The 21745-nt window shown below is 37.0% G+C and overlaps 1 protein-coding gene across 2 annotated transcripts in view; it reads right to left on the bottom strand.

The window, feature by feature from the left end:
* The window catches only part of plcd1a (phospholipase C, delta 1a), a 34193-nt gene that overhangs the window by 2430 nt on the left and 10018 nt on the right, over positions 1–21745 (bottom strand). For both annotated transcript variants that reach the window (XM_053487928.1, XM_053487927.1), the window contains exons 3-11: positions 16323–16551; positions 16036–16165; positions 13913–14141; positions 12284–12485; positions 10519–10663; positions 8565–8717; positions 5780–5941; positions 3799–3955; positions 2604–2720 (exon numbers count right to left, since the gene is read on the bottom strand). In XM_053487928.1, coding sequence (XP_053343903.1) covers positions 2604–2720; positions 3799–3955; positions 5780–5941; positions 8565–8717; positions 10519–10663; positions 12284–12485; positions 13913–14141; positions 16036–16165; positions 16323–16551 — 1524 coding nt within the window. The remainder of the gene's footprint in view (positions 1–2603; positions 2721–3798; positions 3956–5779; positions 5942–8564; positions 8718–10518; positions 10664–12283; positions 12486–13912; positions 14142–16035; positions 16166–16322; positions 16552–21745) is intronic.

The raw sequence follows: 21745 nt of genomic DNA, 5'->3' as shown, positions 1-21745 counted from the left end.
TTGTATTTAATTAAATAAGTAAGAAAAAGAAAGAAAAGTAATACTTTTACTGTACAGTAAGTACAACTGAGTTAAATTTCTGTAGTCACTCCCAGGCCTGATTACTGCCACACCTGTTTCAATCAAGAAATCACTTAAATAGGAGCTACCTGACACAGAGAAGTAGACCAAAAGCACCTCAAAAGCTAGACATTATGCCAAGATCCAAAGAAATTCAGGAACAAATGAGAACAAAAGTAATTGAGATCTATCAGTCTGGTAAAGGTTATAAAGCCATTTCTAAAGCTTTGGGACTCCAGCGAACCACAGTGAGAGCCATTATCCACAAATGGCAAAAACATGGAACAGTGGTGAACCTTCCCAGGAGTGGCCGGCCGACCAAAATTACCCCAAGAGCGCAGAGACAACTCATCCGAGAGTCCACAAAAGACCCCAGGACAACATCTAAAGAACTGCAGGCCTCACTTGCCTCAATTAAGGTCAGTGTTCACGACACCACCATAAGAAAGAGACTGGGCAAAAACGGCCTGCATTGCAGATTTCCAAGGCGCAAACCACTTTTAAGCAAAAAGAACATTAAGGCTCGTCTCAATCTTGCTAAAAAACATCTCAATGATTGTCAAGACTTTTGGAAAAATACCTTGTGGACCGACGAGACAAAAGTGACAAAAGTTGAACTTTTTGGAAGGTGCGTGTCCCGTTACATCTGGCGTAAAAGTAACACAGCATTTCAGAAAAAGAACATCATACCAACAGTAAAATATGGTGGTGGTAGTGTGATGGTCTGAGGTTGTTTTGCTGCTTCAGGACCTGGAAGGCTTGCTGTGATAGATGGAACCATGAATTCTACTGTCTACCAAAAAATCCTGAAGGAGAATGTCCGGCTATCTGTTTGTCAACTCAAGCTGAAGCGATCTTGGGTGCTGCAGCAGGACAATGACCCAAAACGCACCAGCAAATCCACCTCTGAATGGCTAAAGAAAAACAAAATGAAGACTTTGGAGTGGCCTAGTCAAAGTCCTGACCTGAATCCTATTGAGATGTTGTGGCATGACCTTAAAAAGGCGGTTCATGCTAGAAAACCCTCAACTTTTTCACACAGGGCCATGTAGGTTTGGATTTTTTTTCTCCCTAAATAATAAAAAACATCATTTAAAAACTGCATTTTATGTTTACTTGTGTTATCTTTGACTAATAGTTAAATGTGTTTGATGATCAGAAACATTTTGTGTGACAAACATGCAAAAGAATAAGAAATCAGGAAGGGGGCAAATAGTTTTTCACACCACTGTATCTATCTACACTCTGCTAATCTGTATACATAAGAGCTATTGTATGCTAACATAATTACTATAAAGTTGATTTAACCATCGTCTTCTTTACACCAAGTGCATGTCTGGTGTTTGAGTTGGGACTCAGCTGCAGTATCATGCAAATGATGCGAACAAGTATTGGGAGCTAAAATCATTTGCGATTATTTATTACTGTGCGCACAAGCTATTATTTTGTTGGAACAAGTTAATTTCTTGTTAAAACCTGGTGCTCGACTTCTTCCCGCAAAGCAAATTAAGTGATCAGATGAAGCGATAAAGACCTTCATGTTCCAATTACACTTTAAAAATCGACCAAGTGTTAATGGAACGCAGCGTACCCCCATGGATTTCATGCAAATGCCTGGCACGCCTTTAAACATCAGATAGTTAACTTGTTCACATAACTTGCACGCACAAGAATCGCTTTGTAACTTACAAAAGAGCTTGTGCGAAAAAGTCAGAATTCAATATATTTTGCAAAGTAATATACAAGACTGATTTTAAGTGATAACATATTCAGGCGTGTCATATTTAAATGAATAGGCTGGATGTTATTTTAGTCTCTTGAATTGTACAAGTAAATCCGCAATAAATATTAGACAAATTTCTCTTTTGATGAACAGCTTGACCTGGAAACGTGGCACCCAGTAAAAAACTATTCTCAATCCTGAGCTCGTGAACAACTTTACTGCAAGATTAGCTTCCTATTGCAATACAATACTTTCAAATAGACTGATGAGTCAGTGGAAGGACCATGTAGTGTGATGACTGGGTGTCCACATACTTTGTGGACTTTTATAATAGAAAACCTATATTATAAATCTTTTTAAAAAATTTACTTGAGGTTTGAGCTCACAGAAAATTCATAATGTCTCCTTTAGCTTATTTTCCTAAATGGTTTGGGAACATTTGCTTTAGTGATTTTTGACTCTTTTATACTTGCAAAAAGGACGTCACAGAGTTAAAATAGTCATAGATCAATACTGAATATAACCCACTTTCATTCTCAGCGCACAGGTTGCCTCATTAAAATGCATTCTATTAAAATATATATGCATTATATATAAAATAGTTGCTTATGCACAGAGTCCTAACAAAGTCCTCTGAGCAAGGCGAGTGCGATGATTTACTGTAGCATGCACAACGCTAAATTGCTATCTATCATTTTCTGTTAGCATTATAGCAAAATTTAAACACCAAACACACACCAGTGAGCAGAGAGACACTGTGTACTGTGTACTGTGTACAAGTCTGATAAAGGAAGATGAATCAAATGCAGTAAAATGTCACCGATTTGGCAGCCGGCGTTCCACATCGTCACAGGATTGTAGTTGGACGAGTCTGTCCGGGAGCCCGCAGGGTAAATTCTGCTCAGCTTCTCCATGTTGTGGTGGATAAATCCGGTTGCTAAAATGCAAAAAAAAAAAAAACAAGCAGACTGTTCAGGGAATTAAATCATAGCACTTTAAACAATGGATCGATGTGTTGGTGATGATCCGCAAGCAACATCAAAGTGTTCTTTTTATATCTGATCAAATTTTCACTTACAGAAATTTACTACAGTAAATCAGAACGAAACAGATCAATGTAATTCTTTTCTTTTATTATTTTCACTAGAATAAAAATATGCAAACAAGGCACTAATGTACATATGTACAAATACATGAGGTAAAATATGGAGTTTTCTTAAAATGGTTGTGGATTTGTAGTGCCAACATGTTTACATCAACATGTGAAAACAAAATCATAAATCAGAGTTAACTTTCCTCTTCTTTAGGTTTTTAATCTCATCTCCTCTTATAGCGATATTATAAACGAGGAAAATTTTATCCATGAAAACATGAAGTAATCAGTAACGGGTATGCTCGATTATGAGGGCCATTCACGTCAAACAGGGACTCATTGTGTAGAACACAGTTCTAATAAACTCAGTAGCTTATTTATCACTTTTAGTAATAAAAACCCTTTATTTCTCTATATAATCCCCTGATACACTAATGCACCTATCCCAGTGTGTCTCTACTGCTTGGACACCATCAAGGTAGAACGTTTCTTCAGTACGCCGCAGCCATCGGACTGACATGCTGTAAAGTGAATGTAGCGTCTTCATCATCTATTTCAGCCAAAACATTTGGTCTCAGGCAATGAACGACTCAAAATATAATAATTTCTTGTAAGTTTAATTAAGTATGATTTAAAATTTTAGTCATGCAGTGTTTGCCTAATTGAAAGATTCATATTTCTCTTTAAACAAAATAAAAATGCCAAAGAACTCACCTACGTAAAAGTTAAAGCAATACTGAAGTTACCAAAACAGAATAAAATCCACACAGACGTGTCTAGAGTGGAGGCATCAAGTGATGCTTCCATGACATGTCTGATGTGGATTCAGGGTGGAGTTAAAAGTTATAGATGGAAAACATGCTTAAAACTGAAAATGATGCATCCTGGTTTATATACTGTACAGTACATCAACCCGAACTACCTGACGTTTCTGCCAGATTCTTGGCTTTGCTTTCCTTGAAGGAGGACATCTCATAGCAGGCCTGTTTCTCACGTGAATGCTCGAAGCTGGTAAAATGGACACTCTTGCAGTAGATCACCAGGTCAGACAGCTCTTTAGCAAGATTGATCTTTTTTTTCTAAAGAAATAACAAGCAACAAACTATTTGTATAGAACTATATATATAATAAACAAGATAAGCACAGATGCACAGTCGTGGTTTGCAATTGAAATGAAATAGAAGGAAGCATAGGGATAGTGATTACACAGGCCCGTAGCCAGGGGGGGTTCGGGTGGTTCGAACGACCCACCCCCCACTGCCAAAGGTCCAGAATTTTTTGTTATTATTATTATTATTATTATTTAAAAAAAAATGTTTTTAAGACAGATTAAAATTGTTGGGCATTATTTAAAATAACACTTTATTACAAGACAATTTACAAAAAAAAAAAAAAAAAAAAAAAACGCGACATGATACAAGTCTGCGCAGCAACTGACGTTTTTTAAATCTGTGAGGCGGGATCCAGCGGTGTATAATATGGGTCGAAAAGAGCAGGAGAGACAGAAGAGAAAGCAGGCAGCAGCGTCATTATCGCAGAATATTGAACATATGTTCAAAAAGACTGCCAAACAGAGTAAGTCTGTTACTAGCTCAAGATCAAATTGCTAACGCTAGTTAAGTGGTAGCTAATCGTCAACCCCACATCACACACAGAATAGTTCTCTTGTGCCTTTTCGTGAGCAGTCTGAATGGCTATGACAAGTCTGTAACATCTTAAATAAACATTAACAGACAGTAGCCTATCTGATGGATCTGTGAATTTATTATGTTAAATAACGTTAATCCATCAAAAAAAAAAAAGAAAAGAAAGAACGACAAGTTCAATGCGTAAACAAACCTGCTTGACCATGCATAATATTGGGATTTATTAACATTTTATTTTGAATTAATCAATTATTCTATTAAATTAGTAAATTTATTAAATTATTCTATTAACCATAGGCGATGCTCTCTAGTGTCTATACGCGGTATAGACAGCATTCGAATGAAGTTTATCATAAATAATTGTTACATAAAACATAAAATAAAATAAGCCCACAAAAAATAATTTTTATCCATCCCACAGTCTTGTAAGTACATTAACTGATCGTCTTTCCCCCGTAATATTTGTATATTATTATTATTAGATAATTATTGGGAATTTTTTTTATATTTGTTTATATTCGATTTTTCCCCTCATTTTAATCTCTTTACATTCTGAATGTAAATGATAGCCTACTGTAAATGCTCGACATGCCAATAAAGATTAAATTATGCTATATGACTGGGATTTTAAAGGTTGAATTTAACATATTTTATTATATTTCGCCTAATTAATAGACTAAATAAATAACAATTCGTTGAATATTAAATATATTTTATATAAGTTCAATAAAGTGAAGAGGCAAAGACAAAGAAATTAGAAAGCATGTTGATAAGAGAAGTTGAATTTGTAGTTTAATAATATTCCAGTAAAAATTCCTTAAATGTATTCTGTTGTTAGTGTGGTTTTTAAACTTTTAAACACTGAGTGTGTGTGTGTGTGTGTGTGTGTGTGTGTGTGGGTGTGTTTTTAAAGTGAAAAAAGGCGCACGTGATCTTGATAAGCAATTTAACAACATTGTAGCAAATATTTTTGGTGCATCAAAAGCATGCACATTATGATACCAGCAGACAAGCTAATCCAGCACATGACACTAAAATGCAGTATTTAATCCTCAAAATGAAATACAAAATAAGTAAATACTCAAATACAAAATACTGAGAAAAAAGGTCCACTTTTTTAAAAAAAGAACCCCCCCCCCTTGCACTAGGCTGGCTACGGGCCTGTTACATCTTATAACCTGGGAAAGCTCAGCTTCTTTACACGCATAACTGATCTGTCGCCGTTCCTTAAACTGTGACAGAATGTAGGAGACGCACCTTAGGATCCTTTGGTTTGGCGTCCTGTTCTCCTTCCGGTTTGGCTTCGGCGGCTTCGTCTTCTTCAGATACGGTGCCCACGTCCTCCGTGTTGTTGTTGTTAAACGCTGCGTCCAGCTTGTTAAGGCGTTTGCCTTTGATCAGGATCTTTCTCTTTAATTCCTGCCGGCAAAAACATTTCATTCATATTAATAAAGTTTTCTTTTCCAGGCTATTATTTGCACACACTACAGAATCCTTATACACTATTACTTCATAATAAGTGATGCCTGAAAGCAGACTTGAGAATATCCAGAGCTCTGATGAATTCCCATAATGCATTGCTTAGAGCCATACAGTAACCTATGAATCATTCAAGCATGGAAAAAAACATCCAACTTAAGACCAGGGAGAAACAGGTGCAGATGATGAGAGATGATCAGGATGGTGATTAGTACACAGGTGATGCTGAATGCTGAGTGGATGGAACGGACGAGAGGGGAAATGAGGTCGCTGCTGGGGTTGTTACATACACATTTAATAAAATAACTTTAGGCGGCTTTTTGCAGTAAACCTGTTGGTTTGTATCTTTAGTTTTAACCTATATCTTATAATCGAATGTAAATTAAAATAGAAGAAATAATAGGGGGCTCAAGTCTTTTGCACAGTACTGTACAGACACACATTTTACAATACAAACAGATGTATGTGTGATACAGTTTTGTGTGGGTCAGTAAAGGCAAATACTGAATCTTGGATTTACTGCAAAGTTTTATTGGGTATTATTTGTACTGTATATGGTAAATCACATCCAGTAATTAAAGCTCAGGTGTGTGTGTGTATGTGTGTGGTTACACAGGATACTTCCAGTTCAGCACTACAAAACCTCTGTTCTCATCTTTAAAGGTACTGAATTAAATGATGGGGTGATAGATGACTCTAAGCTCCTCCTCAAGCCTGCGTGCTTTCATGCAACCTCGTTTTATTTTTCTTCTGCAAGAGCATTCCAATCCCACCCTAACCCCTGAGGGAAATTAGGAAGAATGCAGGACTACTTCCAACTAACAGAACTCACTCTGGCCCAGAAAGTCCCTCTGAAGTTTTACTACACAAGAAAGAGAGAGAGAGAGAGATAAGTATAACTCATGGCATGTATTAGAGCGACCCAAACTCTATCCAAGCCTGTAACCTCAGGGAATACACAAACTGAAAAGACCAATCACCACAAGCTGGCGTTTTTCTACATAAACTAGTTTGACATAAAAAAAAATAATATTAATCTTTTAGAACTACCACAATATCGCCAAATATGGAGCTGTTTTTTCCTGTTTATACTGGTTTAAGCATTAATGTTTCCACTGAGGTTTATGATACAAATTAAGAATTTTAAAGAAACAGGAAGTTCGGAAATATAATGAGGAAGCCATATGAGGACAGTAGGAAGTCCGGGACAGGAAAGGTTTGCCGTGTGAAGCAGTACAGTACTAACCACAACCCAAATACTGAAACTGAACAAACAATCATATAGTAAAGATTTATAATAAGACTTATTTAATGTCTACTTTTACAGATCTTACTGAATAATAGAGATTTAGGAAAAGTAAACCTTGTGCATTGTGTCTGCACTGAATTTACAGAAATTAAGGCTGAAAATACACAAGTTCATAAAACCAGGCATGTGCTCCCAAGCTGTGAGCAATCTCACACACGCAGCAATTTTATTGCAGAAAAACAACATGGTTGTTTCTCTGCTTTCTTGTTTTTCTTCCATGATAATGCAATAAATTCCGCTGGACTCTAAAGGAATATTCAGAGCGTACGGGTATACAGTAGGAAAGATAATCAGAGACACATCAGCTTTGAACAAGAATTGTTACTGGAGCAAAAGTCGATCATTTTTACTATAACAGCATGTGTTTACTTCCTCTAAACAACAGCAATAAATAAACAATTACAATTTAGATTTAAAAAAGAATTATGACATACTCTTTTATTCATTTATGGTTAAATACTGTACGTGGGGGATAATGTCCTGAATTTTCTCATAAATAAATACATTACATTTTTTATTAATTCCTAAGATCATTTAAGTCACAGTTGTAAAAAATAAGAGATGAGGAGAAATGAGAAAAAAAGCATGTAGCTGTTATCTCTATAATAGAACGCATGTACATGAAGTAAAACATGCAAAAAAAAAAAAAACAGTCAGCAGTAACTAATAAATACACTGTTTAAATATACTATTTTTACTACAAAACGTAATGTAAAGCAGAAGCAAATAATATAAAATATATACAGTATATATATACTATTTTATTTACAATTATAAAAACATTTATATGATACATATATTTAAATTACTTTGTTCATGTTATTTTTGTTTAGTAATCTATTTTCTACATTCTACAACAATACTCGGGAATATTATAAATTGAGTAACTAAAAACTATTTTAAATGAGTATAAACTGTTCGCCTTGCAGCCTGAGCTAATGTCAGAGGTCCTAATGTAGAAAACCAATTAACAGTCCTGGGATAGAAATAAAATTAACCAGTAATATCTCTGGATTCATCGAATAAAATCTTCTAAAAGCTGAGAATGTGTAGAGGACACATTCTCAGCTTTTAGAAGATTTTATTCTCTTTCCCTGTTTAACTTAAATATCCCGTTATGGAATAAAACTTATATACAAAGAGTTACACTACAGCTTGTGTCCAGCACGGCCCTGTTTCTCTGAGTAGTTGCACTTTTTGCATAAACAGCGGTTTTCTAACATCAGTGCGAGAGTGTAATTAAATATCGCTGACCTCAGGTGAGGGCAAGCGGGTGGGAACTTCTGTCCCCAGAGGACGTGTGAGAAGAGCATCACCCAGGATTGTCTTCAGGTGTTCAGCCATATCTTTCTGCTGCTTTACTGAGCAGTGCGTCTCCAGAGACAGGATTACTGGATACTCAGACGTCTGCCAGGAGAAAAAAAGACATTAAACACCTTTGATTGAATACTCTTGTGTATCTTTTTGAAGATTGGTAACTGCTTACTGATGTCACTGTGGCTGATCTATACACAGTAAATAAAAGAAAGGATTTGTCTATACATTGGTCAGAACTTGCTCTTTCAATAATATCGTCGGGTATGTTGAAGAAACAGAAATGACGGTAATGCCCCGGAAAGATACCCCCAAATCCGCAAGAAACAGAAACGAAAGCACGACGGAACAAGGCTTACTCCAAAAAAAAAAGAAAGGGAAGTAGACCGAACCTTCAAAAATTAATAGACAGATCAATGTGTTTATTCTTCTGGCTGGAAGTTTAAAAGCAGTTTGTTTCATATATTCCAAAACTGTGACGAAAGCAGTAATTTGAAGCGCCACTATGAGATTAAATACGGCTGTGAGAGCAAAAATAAAAGTAAAATACCCGAACCGAGAGCCCAGTGTTATGCGCTAAAATAAATGCGCCCCGGCACGGACTGCCCCTGACTACATAATCACTATAAAATATCTATTACAACATCATTTTATTATACATAACTGGCTGGACAGAATTTGATAAAACTTTGATTTTGCAGTACTTGCACTACCTGCACCATGAGGGAAATGAAAATGTTGAGTAAAAGCGATGTTTGAACAGTTATGTTAAGTTACTTTAAAATAAGCTACTAATGCGCTACTTGCTCAATGTAAACAAACACCTGTACCAATAGATATTAATTAGAAAAGATAAACTGAATAATTATACTGGGATTAATTCATATTTTTACCGTTGATGTAACAGCACTGAAGTGGTACAGTATAAGTGAATTTTAATACGCTGGAGTTGGTTTAAGACAAAGCTTCTTTTTTTTTGATTTCTCGTCTCTGATTCACTCTCTGGTTACCGAACAGAATTTGGCTGATGATGAAAGAAGTAAAACTTAACCTTTTAACTATTTCTACAAACTCTTTTTGTGTCAACGATAAGTGCTTCACCTACTGTAGTAACATATAACTCTGATACCTTAACATTATGAACGCATACTGTAAATGTTTTTCATCAAAACGATTTAGGAATAAATGAATTTTTTATTTTATTTGTACTTACTTTTAATTATTCTCATTTTTATTTACTTAAATTTCCTTTTTTAATTCGCTGTGCAGCCTCCATCAAAAGCAATGCATTCGCACAATTGTTTGTACAACTGTCCAGTCATCTTTGAAAATCCCCTTTGTTGCAGTTGATAAGTCTCGCACTGCGTGGTTCCCCTTATTTAAACTTCTTCATCCATCTCTGTACATTGGTTACAATGTGTCATCTCCGAGCACAGTGGGAGACTGCAGACTGCGATGAATGGGATTTTCAAAGAGGATTCGAAAGTTAGGTTTAATAATAGTGCAAAGAGTTATTATCATGTAAGAACTCAAGTTCATTCATATACTGAGTTTAACTTGTGGCTAAAAACATGTAAAGTTTTATTAGTAGTTATGTGTCGGCCAGATTAATACAACAGATAAAACTTTTAAAATAACCATAATTAAAAAATATATATATATATATATTTTTTTTGTTAAAGTCTTATAATTTTCATGGCCAATCTCTCAAGTTTTTTTCGTGTGGTTTTTTTGTCTATCCACTCATTATACCCAGCCTGATGACGCCACAGCTCCATACTGTGACTTGTTTTCCTGTTGGATTCTGGCCGACTACAGACTGAATCTGAGAATCAGACCTGCTCTATATACAGTAGTAGGCTGGTAGATAGACAGTGTGTGTGTCTTCACTTACTTTAAAAGCGTAATTCTTGATGGCCTTGATGACGTCCTCAAAAAGCACCTTGGATGTCAGGGTGTGTCCGTGATAGATGATCGGCTTTCCGTCTGGTCCGTCCCAACAGTCCAGCTCCACGCAGCGGCAGCTCTTTAACAGCGCTCTAAAAGACGTCCACGGGAAAACAGTCACAACTACTACGTCTACAAGTACTACAACAAGCCTGGCAAATACACTTTCAGCTTTTCCTTGCTACAAACAAACCTGATCTACTGTATCTAATTAAGGGATCAGTAAAGAGCTGATTTTCCAGGACTGACATGATGCCCAGTAGCACAAATTGGGCTTTCAGTCAAAATTAAATTCTAAAAAGTTGGATGAAAGAAAACATAATTTCTTTGGTCATGTGAACATCCTGACGATAGCTTAAAGGTCCTGTATTTTACTATTACTTCAAATAATCAACACAGGGCTCAAAACTCTGGGAAATGCATTGTTTACATCTCAAACTGCATTTATTTTACTCCTTCTTATGTAAAAGAGCTACTGCTGAGCCACGCCCCTCCAGAGAACAGCAGAACTCGGCAACATGACAGGAGAGGGAGAACGTCTTATATGAGGTCACATTAAGGATTTTTTTCTTCATTTTTTTTTTCTTCATTATTACTATTACTTTTTTGTACGTGCACACTGGAGATGCATCTAAATAACTAAACATGACTAAAAAGTAAAATAAAAGAACAACGCAGTGACATACTAAATGTTAATTAACATTCCTTAATCCATTTCATTCACTTTTCAGCAAGCAGGTCCCGTGTCGCGGTGACTGCGGTTTGTAGTTGCTTCAATTAAAATGAAAATATTGTTCATTTCTTTTTCCAAATAGAATCTCCTCGACGTCATCGTTTATCACTCTTCTTCACATCTTGTCTTTGTACATTTTTCTACCTTCTTTAATATTTTGGAGAATCTTGCCTAAATTCAACCTTTTTTCTGTTTCATTTTCTTCATTTCTAGAAAGAATGAAGAGTTCTTGTTAAAAAAGAAGTGGAACTGGAGTGGAGTCTGATAGGAATATAAAACCTCTAAACACGTCCTTGTCTTTGGCTTATGTGCAACAGATTTTGCAATGAGACGCTTTTACGACTCGTCATTTTTAAGTTGTTGTGTTTCAGCATTAAATTTGACTGTTCGTGCAAGTGACCTGCACTCAACCCTGGCTTATGCAATAGATGTTGTGTTTCAAAACCTATCATGGGTCTGACAAGGTGACTCATTTGACAAGTCTTAACACCCCGGCATATTGTTCAGCTATTCATCTGCCTGGGTGGTTATTGATTTTCTATAATATCAGTGCTCACAGCACTTCTGCAGTACTAAACTACTAAATGAATATTGTTTCTATGGTAACAACTCAATCACATGGACTAGCAGACACACTCTACTTTTCATGGATAAATAATTAAATAATTAAGTGTATATAATCCCCTGTTTCACTGGTGCTTGGATACCATCAAGGTTAAAGGATTTTGTATTTCATACTGTAGATTTCAGCACGCCGGAGCCGTGATTGGACTGCCCAGGAACTGCTTTAATGCTAAACCCAAACATGTGGAAATAGCTTGGAGTGAGGTCATGACTGTACGTGGAATGTGGCAATAACTCTCAACAGAGTTCCTATAATGTGCAAGTTCCAGATTGATTCGAAAAATATAGATTTTTTATTATTCATTATATAAAGCCTTTATTAGTCCTTAGCGAGTGAGAAGATGTGAGATCTTACTTGATGTAGGCCTCAGTACTGCTTGGCCCTTTGAGCTGGTCTTCCATCAGGTAGGTGTTATGAGATGAGGAGATGAAGTAATGATTGAGTGGTTGCGTCATATCCTGGTAAATGTTAATGTGGGCGGGGTTGAGGATCAAAGCTTCCCTGGCGTTCAGGTACATCAGGAAGCCATCTTTAGTCATGCGTTCATTCTTCTTGGCTGGATTTGTGTGAAAACAATGCAAATCATACAATGCATTCACACACACACACACACACACACACACACATCAATCCACCATCAGCCATAACATTTTGACCATTATGACCAACCTTATAACCTTATATTGAGTAGGTTCCCTTTTGTGCCACCAAAACAGCCCTGACTCATTGAGGCATGGACTTCACTAGAACTCTGAATGTATTGAGATCTAAAGAATTTGGGAGTCGAGTCAACAACGCAAACTCATTGTTGTGTTTCTCAGATCATTTTTGAGAAACACTGCTTCCATGATAGGGTGTACAGTAGTGATGCGCGGGTCGTCTAGTAACCCGCGGACCCCGCGGGTCGGGTTGGGGCGGGTAAAGAAATTGTCACTTTATTTATAACAAAATTTTATAAAGAAATCCATGTATGTTGCGTGCCATTCCCTATAGCCTATATTAAATATTTGGGAATATTTATTTTCATATTTTAGTTCTTTGATAAGGTTACATAACGTGACAAGTCAAAGACAATCAAAAAAATAAAAGTGAAGATGTAAGACGAGGTGCGGGGGAAATTGAGGTCGGGACTTTACATCATTAAAAGAAAAAAGGGTCAGGCTGCTAAATCTAATGTTTTGCTTTTTTTTTGCACAGCGAACGTAAAAACGCTAAATGAACATTTCCGTGTGATAAATAAAAAAAAAAATTGTCAGTGGTTATTTAAACTGTCCTGTCTAAAATAAAAAAAATCTAAAATAAAAAAATGTTTATCCTAGATTACAAACTGTCATCTAGCCGTCACAATGGGGCCCTTGTTAAAGTCACTAAAAGCTTTACACTTGCCCACTTTTTCAACACACCAACTTCAGGGGCAAAATGAGGAGGATCTGAGGACTTGAGCTGCTCGATAGTTCTGGACTGAAGTTTCCTACAGTCCACCTGAGCCTCCAATAACGAACTGGACTCCATTTTAACTTTAACACATCTCCTGTTACAGTATACTGAACTTCCAGTCTCACACAGTATGATGCAGATCAATTCCTGCTATCCGTTTCACCCAAATGAGGATGGGTTCCCTGTGGAGTCATCGACAGATGAATCGATTATTACAATAATCGTTAGTTGCAGCCCTAGAGTTTTTCCTGGCCACTGTCACCGTCGTCCTTGGCTCCATCAGGTACAGTCTTATCATTTTGATTCATACACGTTCACATCTCATATGAGAAACTTAAATAATTCTTTTGATTGTGTAAAGCTGCTTTGCGACATGTTAATTGTTAATACAAATTGAATTGAAAATATTAATTTCTCAAAATGCTGGCTGTTATATCCCACTCTCTTCTAAGTGAGATTAATCAACTGGTCAAAATGATAATGTTATGTCTGATAATATACTGTAAATACAGAAGAATGCCCTGGCAGCTGTGTTTAGGCTGTTACCTGTAAGATCTGGCTCGTGTTTGTCTATAAGCTTCTTCACATCCTCATTTGACACATTTTCCAGTTGCTCCCTCTGAAGGAAATTGTGCAGATCTCCTACACTCATCTGACCACCGGTTTGAGCGTACGTCCTGTAGATCGTGTTGATTTCAGGACGCTCTGTTAGCAGGTCATAGAATTTCTTAATCTCTTCTCCCTCCAGAGTGTTTGAATTTGATGTGTCACATTTCTATTAAAAAAAAAAGATTACAACATGACAATAGAATAAAAGGAACTGGTAGTTTATGTTTGAAAGGGCAGGTACGTTTTTGACATTAATGAGCACCTTAAAGCTGTGTTTAGATGTAAATATCTGTGATGTGTTTAGATGAAGGAAGATTTCAGTGTAGAATTAGTGCCGAAAACGCTGTCCCAGAATGCATCGCTTGCACTTGGACATGACAAACAAACGACTGCTGCAATGTTCTCGATGTAGAGATAAAACCAGGTGAGCTGCATTATTTGTGATGTGTCGTGCAAGTAGTGTGTGGGCGTGGCTGGTCCATCATGTGCTCATACCAGGGTGTTCATCAAGCACTACAAATGTACTAATCTACTCTAAACTAAGGTTTTGATCTTAGACTGATTTCCACACAGATGACATGCACTATAACAACAAGGATAAAAATAGTTTTTAGATAGGGATTACATTTTTCAGGGTTGCTTTATACGAAAATAAGTTTCAGTCACATGCCGAGCCCAAACTGAAGCCACACCTCAGCTGACTCACTCCCGAAATTGCTTGTTGTGTTCTTTGTTTAACGAGACCGAGCCTTACACAAAGAGGGCAGCTCATCCAGTTCTTCCCTTTCTCTAATTACACGCCGTGTTCGGTCGCTGTGCTTGACCTGTACGGTTTGTTGCATCAACAAAGGTTTAAGTCGAGGTGTTCTTTATTTTACAATCGGATTGCGAGAGTGACGAGTTTGGTCATGTTTAGGACTGGAATTCGTGCGGAGGGCTTATGTTACACGTGGGCTTCTTCCACTCTGAGTCACAGAAACCAGCGACGGGAAAGCTTTTCCTGACCTTAAAGAAAGTTTTACAGCAGTGATGCCACTCTGTGTTTTAAATTGATTATGAACATATTAAATAGGAAAAGACTCCGCTCCAAATCTTTATTTTAACCTTATAATGACCTAGTTATACTGTAGTTACTGTATAAACTCCCTTTATTTCTCTTTGTTATCCCCTGCTACACTAATGCACTTATCTAGTGCTTGGATACCATCAATGTCGAAAGATTTCATCAGACTGCCTACTTCACATCTAAAAACGCTGGCCTCCTAGGAACCCCTTTAATACCCCAAACATGTGGAAATGGTTTGAAGCGAGGTCAGCATTGTATGTGGCAATAACTCTCAGCTGAGTTCCTGTAATGTGTAAATGGTGTTTGTGAATGATTGTGGGTATGGTTCCTACGGACAGATACCTCTCTCGTTAGCGCAGGTTGGCGACAGGTTATTTGTTGATCCCGTGAAGATCACTGCAGTCTGACTTAAACGCCTCTCATGTAAACCACAGCTTGGAATACAACTGATTACAAAGTACACAGAGTGTTTACTTTGCACTAGGTGAATCAGCAGGAAGTCCTTTTATATATCGTGTCTGTATTAAGGGTTTGTAACTGAGATCGTCTGTCTGTGTCTCTGCATCCATGTCTGTGTACTGCGTGCTGCAGTCATGCCAAGATGCATGTTTATGACAAAAGTCATCCTTGGGACACACTCACTCTCACTTACTCATCATCTATAATGCTTAATCCTATATGCAGGGTTGCGGGGGCCTGGAGCCTCTCTCAGGAGACTTAGGGCATGAGGCGGGGTACACCCTGGACAGGGTGCCAATTCATTGCAAGGCACACACACATACAGTACACATGCTCACACACTAGGGGAAACTTCATGCACACAGAGACGGGAATCGAACCTGGCTGGGAATCAAACCTGTACAACAATCTGTCAACCATATCAAATAAAATATTATTTAGACAGCTAACAGACCAGTTAATACTAAAAACACAGCCTAGATAAGCAGTTCATACTGTAGATGTTTAAAGGCTAAAAATAACAAATGCTTCGTACCGCGAACAATTCGGCAGCGTACGTGTCATCCATCTCGACGTTGATCTGTTTCAGGAAGCTCTTCACCTCCTTCAGGGTCATCATGTTGTCACCGTTTTTGTCCGCCTTCTTCATACAACTGATGATCCAGCTTTGACTCTGATTTAAGGCCAATTTTAGACAGAAGTTTAAAGATTCTGCATGACAATTCATGGAGTAATAATAATAATAATCCTACACCTTTTCAGGGCTTCTAATTGTCAGGATTTTCTGTACAGTATTATGAATCGATCTCTCTTAAAGGATACTGTTCACTTTTCTGTTGTGAACTGAGGTTCTCCATGTTGTCGATGACCTTCTGCAACCCCATCACCCACATCTGAGCGTCCTCTCCTTTTTCCGCTACCAGGTCGAGGTTCTTGCGTTTGCCTTTGAAGATGATGGAGAAGCAGCGATCCTCCCACATGGGGTCTGTGTACTTCTGCAGGCCTTCGGTAAGCCGGCCACTACGGATCGACTCGATGTCATCGATGGAAACTGTGGAGATTTAATTGGACGGAGGAATTTTAATGGGATCTTAATAAGATAAAGTTAAAAGAATTTAAGAAATTGGATTATATTACTAAAATTAACAGACAAAAGTAGCAAGATTAAATGTGTTTGAGGTTTTTTTTTTTTTTTTTTTTAAGTAGAATAGGAGCAAAAATCTGAAATATAAGATGTGAAGTATTTTTAAATCCCATGATGGCGTTACTGTAAATCACTCCTTAAATTATTTTACATTCACAATATTAACTGATTTCCAATAATAAATAAATAAATAAATAAATGTACATTTAAAAAAGTGCTACATTTCCATAACAAATAATACTTAAAACTTTGTTTTTCCTCTTTGCATCATGCAAAAGTAAGTTTTACTTGTTGAAAAATAAAATATATATTTTTAAATTGTCTTTTGCGTTCTATATTAAAGATTATCGTCAAATGATTTTGGACATTGTGGCCCTTGGAATATTAATTAATTTATTTACTTATTTACTTAAGCATGCAGATTTTTTTACTTTTATTTATTTATTTTAAGATTTGATACTTAGACAGAATTAATTCAAAAAGTTACAGTATACTATATATCGTGCAATTTTAACAAAACAAAAAAAAACAACTGAGGAAATTTAAAGAAACTGAATATGTGTGTATAAATAATTTATGCATGAAATGCTTCGCAGTGTTCAATGTGATGCTTTACACAATTTGATGATGATCTTTGTGCTTTGATGCTTCTGGGAAATTCCCAGTTTCGTAAAACCATTTAAAAATCTATACATTTGTTTTTATAATTAAATAAATAAATGAACAAACCCAAAAACAAACAAACAAAAAAGAGCAGCAGGAGGCAGATTCTGTGATATTTCTAATTCCATATTCATACAATCTGCAGGTTTGTGTTGATTTGCAGGTTTGTGTTACTGTATTGCTGTGCCGCCACATTATACTCATATTTAACACCTACTGTATAGTGTAAGGATCAGCTAAGATGCCTTCAGTATTTAGTATTATTGTACCTTTACTGTACCTTCACTCTCACATTCTAAGCCATGCTTTGGAAATCTTCGTTACACAACCTTGTTGTTTTAATTCTTAGATATAAAAAAAAATCTTTATGGGGTGATAAATCAGGGACTGAGATTATGTTGTGTTGATAATGCACATTGCCACTGGTTCAGTCGGTGACTCAGACGGCCTTTGCTCTTAGATAACAAAAAAAAAAAAGCAGAACAACTTCTATTTTTGTTCAGTTCCTCAGACACGTCGTCTGGTTTGCTGCATTAACTGCTTAATGTATATCCAGTGTGTATGATGCAAGCAGTGATTGTTAATCTCAATCCTCACCCAAACACTATCTTAAAGCTGGCCTACTGATGCAGATATCAGAGTGTAGAGCTGGGCGTACAGTAGATTAGACTTTACAATACATCGTCACATAATAATGACTAATAATTACCACGTCACCAGTTTTACATTTCTTTTCTAGCAGAACTGCATCAGGGTCAGGAGGTGTAGTTTTATTATCTACAGTATAACAGCAGCTCTGTTAATAGGTCAGGGTGTGACTGAAATGATAGGGTTACATGTATTTATTGTAACACCTTTACAAGGATTTGTATAGCGAACAATCGGCCGAATCCACTTCACATCAGGCAGCTATGGGTTATTTTCCTATTAAAGGTCGGCCTGTCATGCGTTGTCTCGCAAATATTATCCAAGTTACGATCTGCCCAAGTATCTGTAGTCAGAATAGTATTAGGGATAACACTATTACAGTAGGATTAATAATTTTTAAATGTTATAAGTATCGCAACAATAAATAATTCAATATACTAAAATGTTGCTGCAACAATACTGCTGTAGGAACAATAGCACTGATTTTAGTTACTGATGTCATGGAAGCTGCCCTGCAACAATTTTTCATTTTTAGCATTTTTACGCAGTAAATCCTTTTTCTCGATTTAACGTTGTCCACCAACACGTATCCTTCTATGATCGGAGGAACTAACTAATGGCAACTGGAGGAGCTGCAGACCGACAGTTAGTGTTTAATTGTCACAAACACATTACTGCACAGTGAAATTCTTTCTTCGCATTCATAGTTGCAGTGGTTTTACCTTATGTGATGGAACATGAACAGGATATACTTTACTACTGATGTTTCTATAAAATTATCAGATAAAAGCTAACGTAATGGAAACATCAACGCAACATTACAGCATCAATTATACACTACAACATACGTAACTGCAACATCTTTACTTTACTTTTAGCAGGAACAGTGACAACATTACTGCAACATTTTAAATTGTAGAAATGCTAGAAACCAGGGTGTACCCCGCCTTATGCCCTAAGTCTCTTGGGATGGGCTTCAGACCCCCGTGACCCTGAATACAGGATAAAGCGGTATAGACGATGAGTGAGACGATGAGTTGAACGGTAGAAACCACATTACTCAAATATTCTTACTTATAGAAATGGGAACACTGCAAGGTTTTTACGAGATTTTCTATGCCATTTTACCTTGCACATGCTTACACTTATATTACACTTACACTTATACATGTTTCTTTTGTCTAAAACTTTCAGTTAACTAAATCTAACATTGCATTAATGTCTTGTATAAACATGAACACAACAATGGTGTTTTTTTTTTTAACCAAAAGGAACAGTTACTTTAATTCACTTTAAAAAACACTCAGATAGCATTGTGATGTAGAACAACACTACAGCAGATCAGATATTTTCAGAGCAATTATACTTGTAGGTGCATGAACACAAAATTACATCAAACAAATTTGCAACCTTTCTGCAATATTTTTTCAACATTAGTCACTTAAATAATGCTGGAATTAAAGGAATGAGTGGTTTAGCCTAGAGTAAACCTGCATTGACTTCTGGGGAAACTACAAAAAAAAATCAAAAATCAAAGAAACATTCAGGTCCAATCACAGGACAGTCAAAAGTCGGAAAATGCAAACTACTTATCCTGTCACGAAACCAGCATTTCCCACATTCCTTTCAAACCTGCTGCAAGAATAGACACATTAAGTCAGGATCTGGTCTTTTACCACTATGTCAATACACTGCAGTGACAGGAAACACTAATGTCCTAATATAACTTAATGCATCTTTGCAACAAGTTCTCACGTACATCAGAGCATCTACAAATGATCAATACCACATGTACACCATATTACGTAACAATAAACAATAAACATTATTGATCGTTGTTTTTACACTTGATCTGATTAAGGGTGACGCTTTCTATTCTCTCTCTCTCTCTCTTTCCTTCTGTGAACTGGCACGCATATTACTCGAGTGCTCGGCCTCAGTGGCATGCTTTCTAACCACATCCTGTGCAGGTATTTTTTTTTTCCCGCTCAAACCGATTCTTATTACACACAACCTTTCATGACTAAACACAAAAAGCTGCGAGCGGATGAAATTTGTCTGAGCGATCGTCTTTCATAAGTGCACCGCCTCCTTTTTGCAACAGGACAGGTTTCGATGCAATGATTACTTGACACTTTATTTCGGGTTCCTAAGTAAAGTCAGTGCTTCAAAGCTTAGTCTGTGGGTGTGTGTGCGCGCTTCAGTCCTTTATATAGCATATGTCTCTGGTTTACGGTTGACACGTGACTAAACCTATTGATAACTGTATCGAGAGCATTTGCATGTTTGGTGTCCTAGTTAGATCTCCTAATAACCGTTATTTACATTGAATGTCACACTAAATGTCGGGTGAAAGTAGGTCTGTACTGTCCGCTGTACTAGAAAGAGTTGAGAGCACGGTTTTGCCAAAGAAAAACCCACAATCAACACCAGTCACGGAAACATTTTAAGCAAGAAAACCTCTGAAGAAACGCTCTGAAGCCTCTGAGCGGCGCAGGGGTAAAGTGCCTACCCTATCATCCAGAGATCGTGAGTTCGATTCCCGGGTGATGCTGTAACCTCTCGCAGCCTAGAGAGAGCTGATTGGCCGAGCTCTCTCAGAGGGGAGGGATGAAGGGTACTTTATGCTCCCACATTAATCACGGCTTAACAACCAATCGGAGAGTCTGTGAGCTCACGCAAGGAGCGGATAGCTCTGTCCTCTGAGTGTGTTACGCTGCCCCTAACGGTGCGTAAGCGAGCTGTTCAAAAAGATGCGGTCGGCTGGCGTCACATATCACGTGATAGTCTTCGGCCCTCCCGACTGAGTGGTAGTGGTAGCTTAATGTGGGAGTCCTCTAGAAAACTAAACACATCTTAAACAACACTTTGCCTTCTTAGAAATTACTCGCAAGTCGTTCAGATTTGCCTTTGAACCGCCCGTGTTGTTTTATTCTAAGCTAACTATGGTGTGGACCTAGGGATAGTTCACCCTACATAGTGCACTAACTTTCCATTTAAGGCTATTTGGTATTTGAACCCAGCGCATTCTAAAGTGGAATAAGTGTAAATATAAAGTAAATATTGTACAAAAATGCTCCTGCAGTCGCAGTTAGTGAGTTCCTCCAAGCATAAAAGGATATGGTGGACAAAGTAAATGGTTAAATCAGGAAACAAATCATAATCTGCTGATAATAAATAAGTGTTTGTGTAAAAGTGAATCGAAAAACGTGCTTATATCTGACAAAGAAAAAAAACAGACATAGTGTTGATGTAAATTTAATCTTACCTCGCACTAGAACTTTCTTTTGAACCTTCTTTTGTAATATCAACAAAAGTCAACAGCAGTTGTATAAGCATTTCGCTTCATATTATACTGTTTATGTACTGTAACAAATAAAATTTGAATTAGAACTTTGGATTTGAATTAGAAGCATAATTCATAAGTTGTTAATGGAAGGAGTCTCCAGTGTTCAGTGCTTTGTAACGGCAGGTTCTCCTCCACAGAAGAGACCAGAGTACTTAAGTACAACGTGTGATTCTTTAAGTAATAAAAAAGGCAATTGTTGCCATGTTGCAGTGGTACTGTATGAGAAGAAAAGAGCAAACCACAATTACCATAATTGTAAAAACTTCAGGACACCTAAAGTAACTTGACTTTGTCCTGAGGAACATCAAACCTCTAATTCACTGATCATTTTCCGCTCTCAAGTGTTTCATTCATTAATAACGATAGACTTTTACTATTCATATTGCTCATGATACTGTAAATGACATGACGTACAGTATGTGGAACCTAAAGCACTACGTA

The sequence above is a fragment of the Clarias gariepinus genome, chromosome 26 (assembly GCF_024256425.1).
Source record: "Clarias gariepinus isolate MV-2021 ecotype Netherlands chromosome 26, CGAR_prim_01v2, whole genome shotgun sequence".
NCBI lineage: Eukaryota > Metazoa > Chordata > Actinopteri > Siluriformes > Clariidae > Clarias > Clarias gariepinus.
Note: the sequence above shows the minus strand (reverse complement) of the source record. Positions and strands in the feature narration are given on the sequence as shown.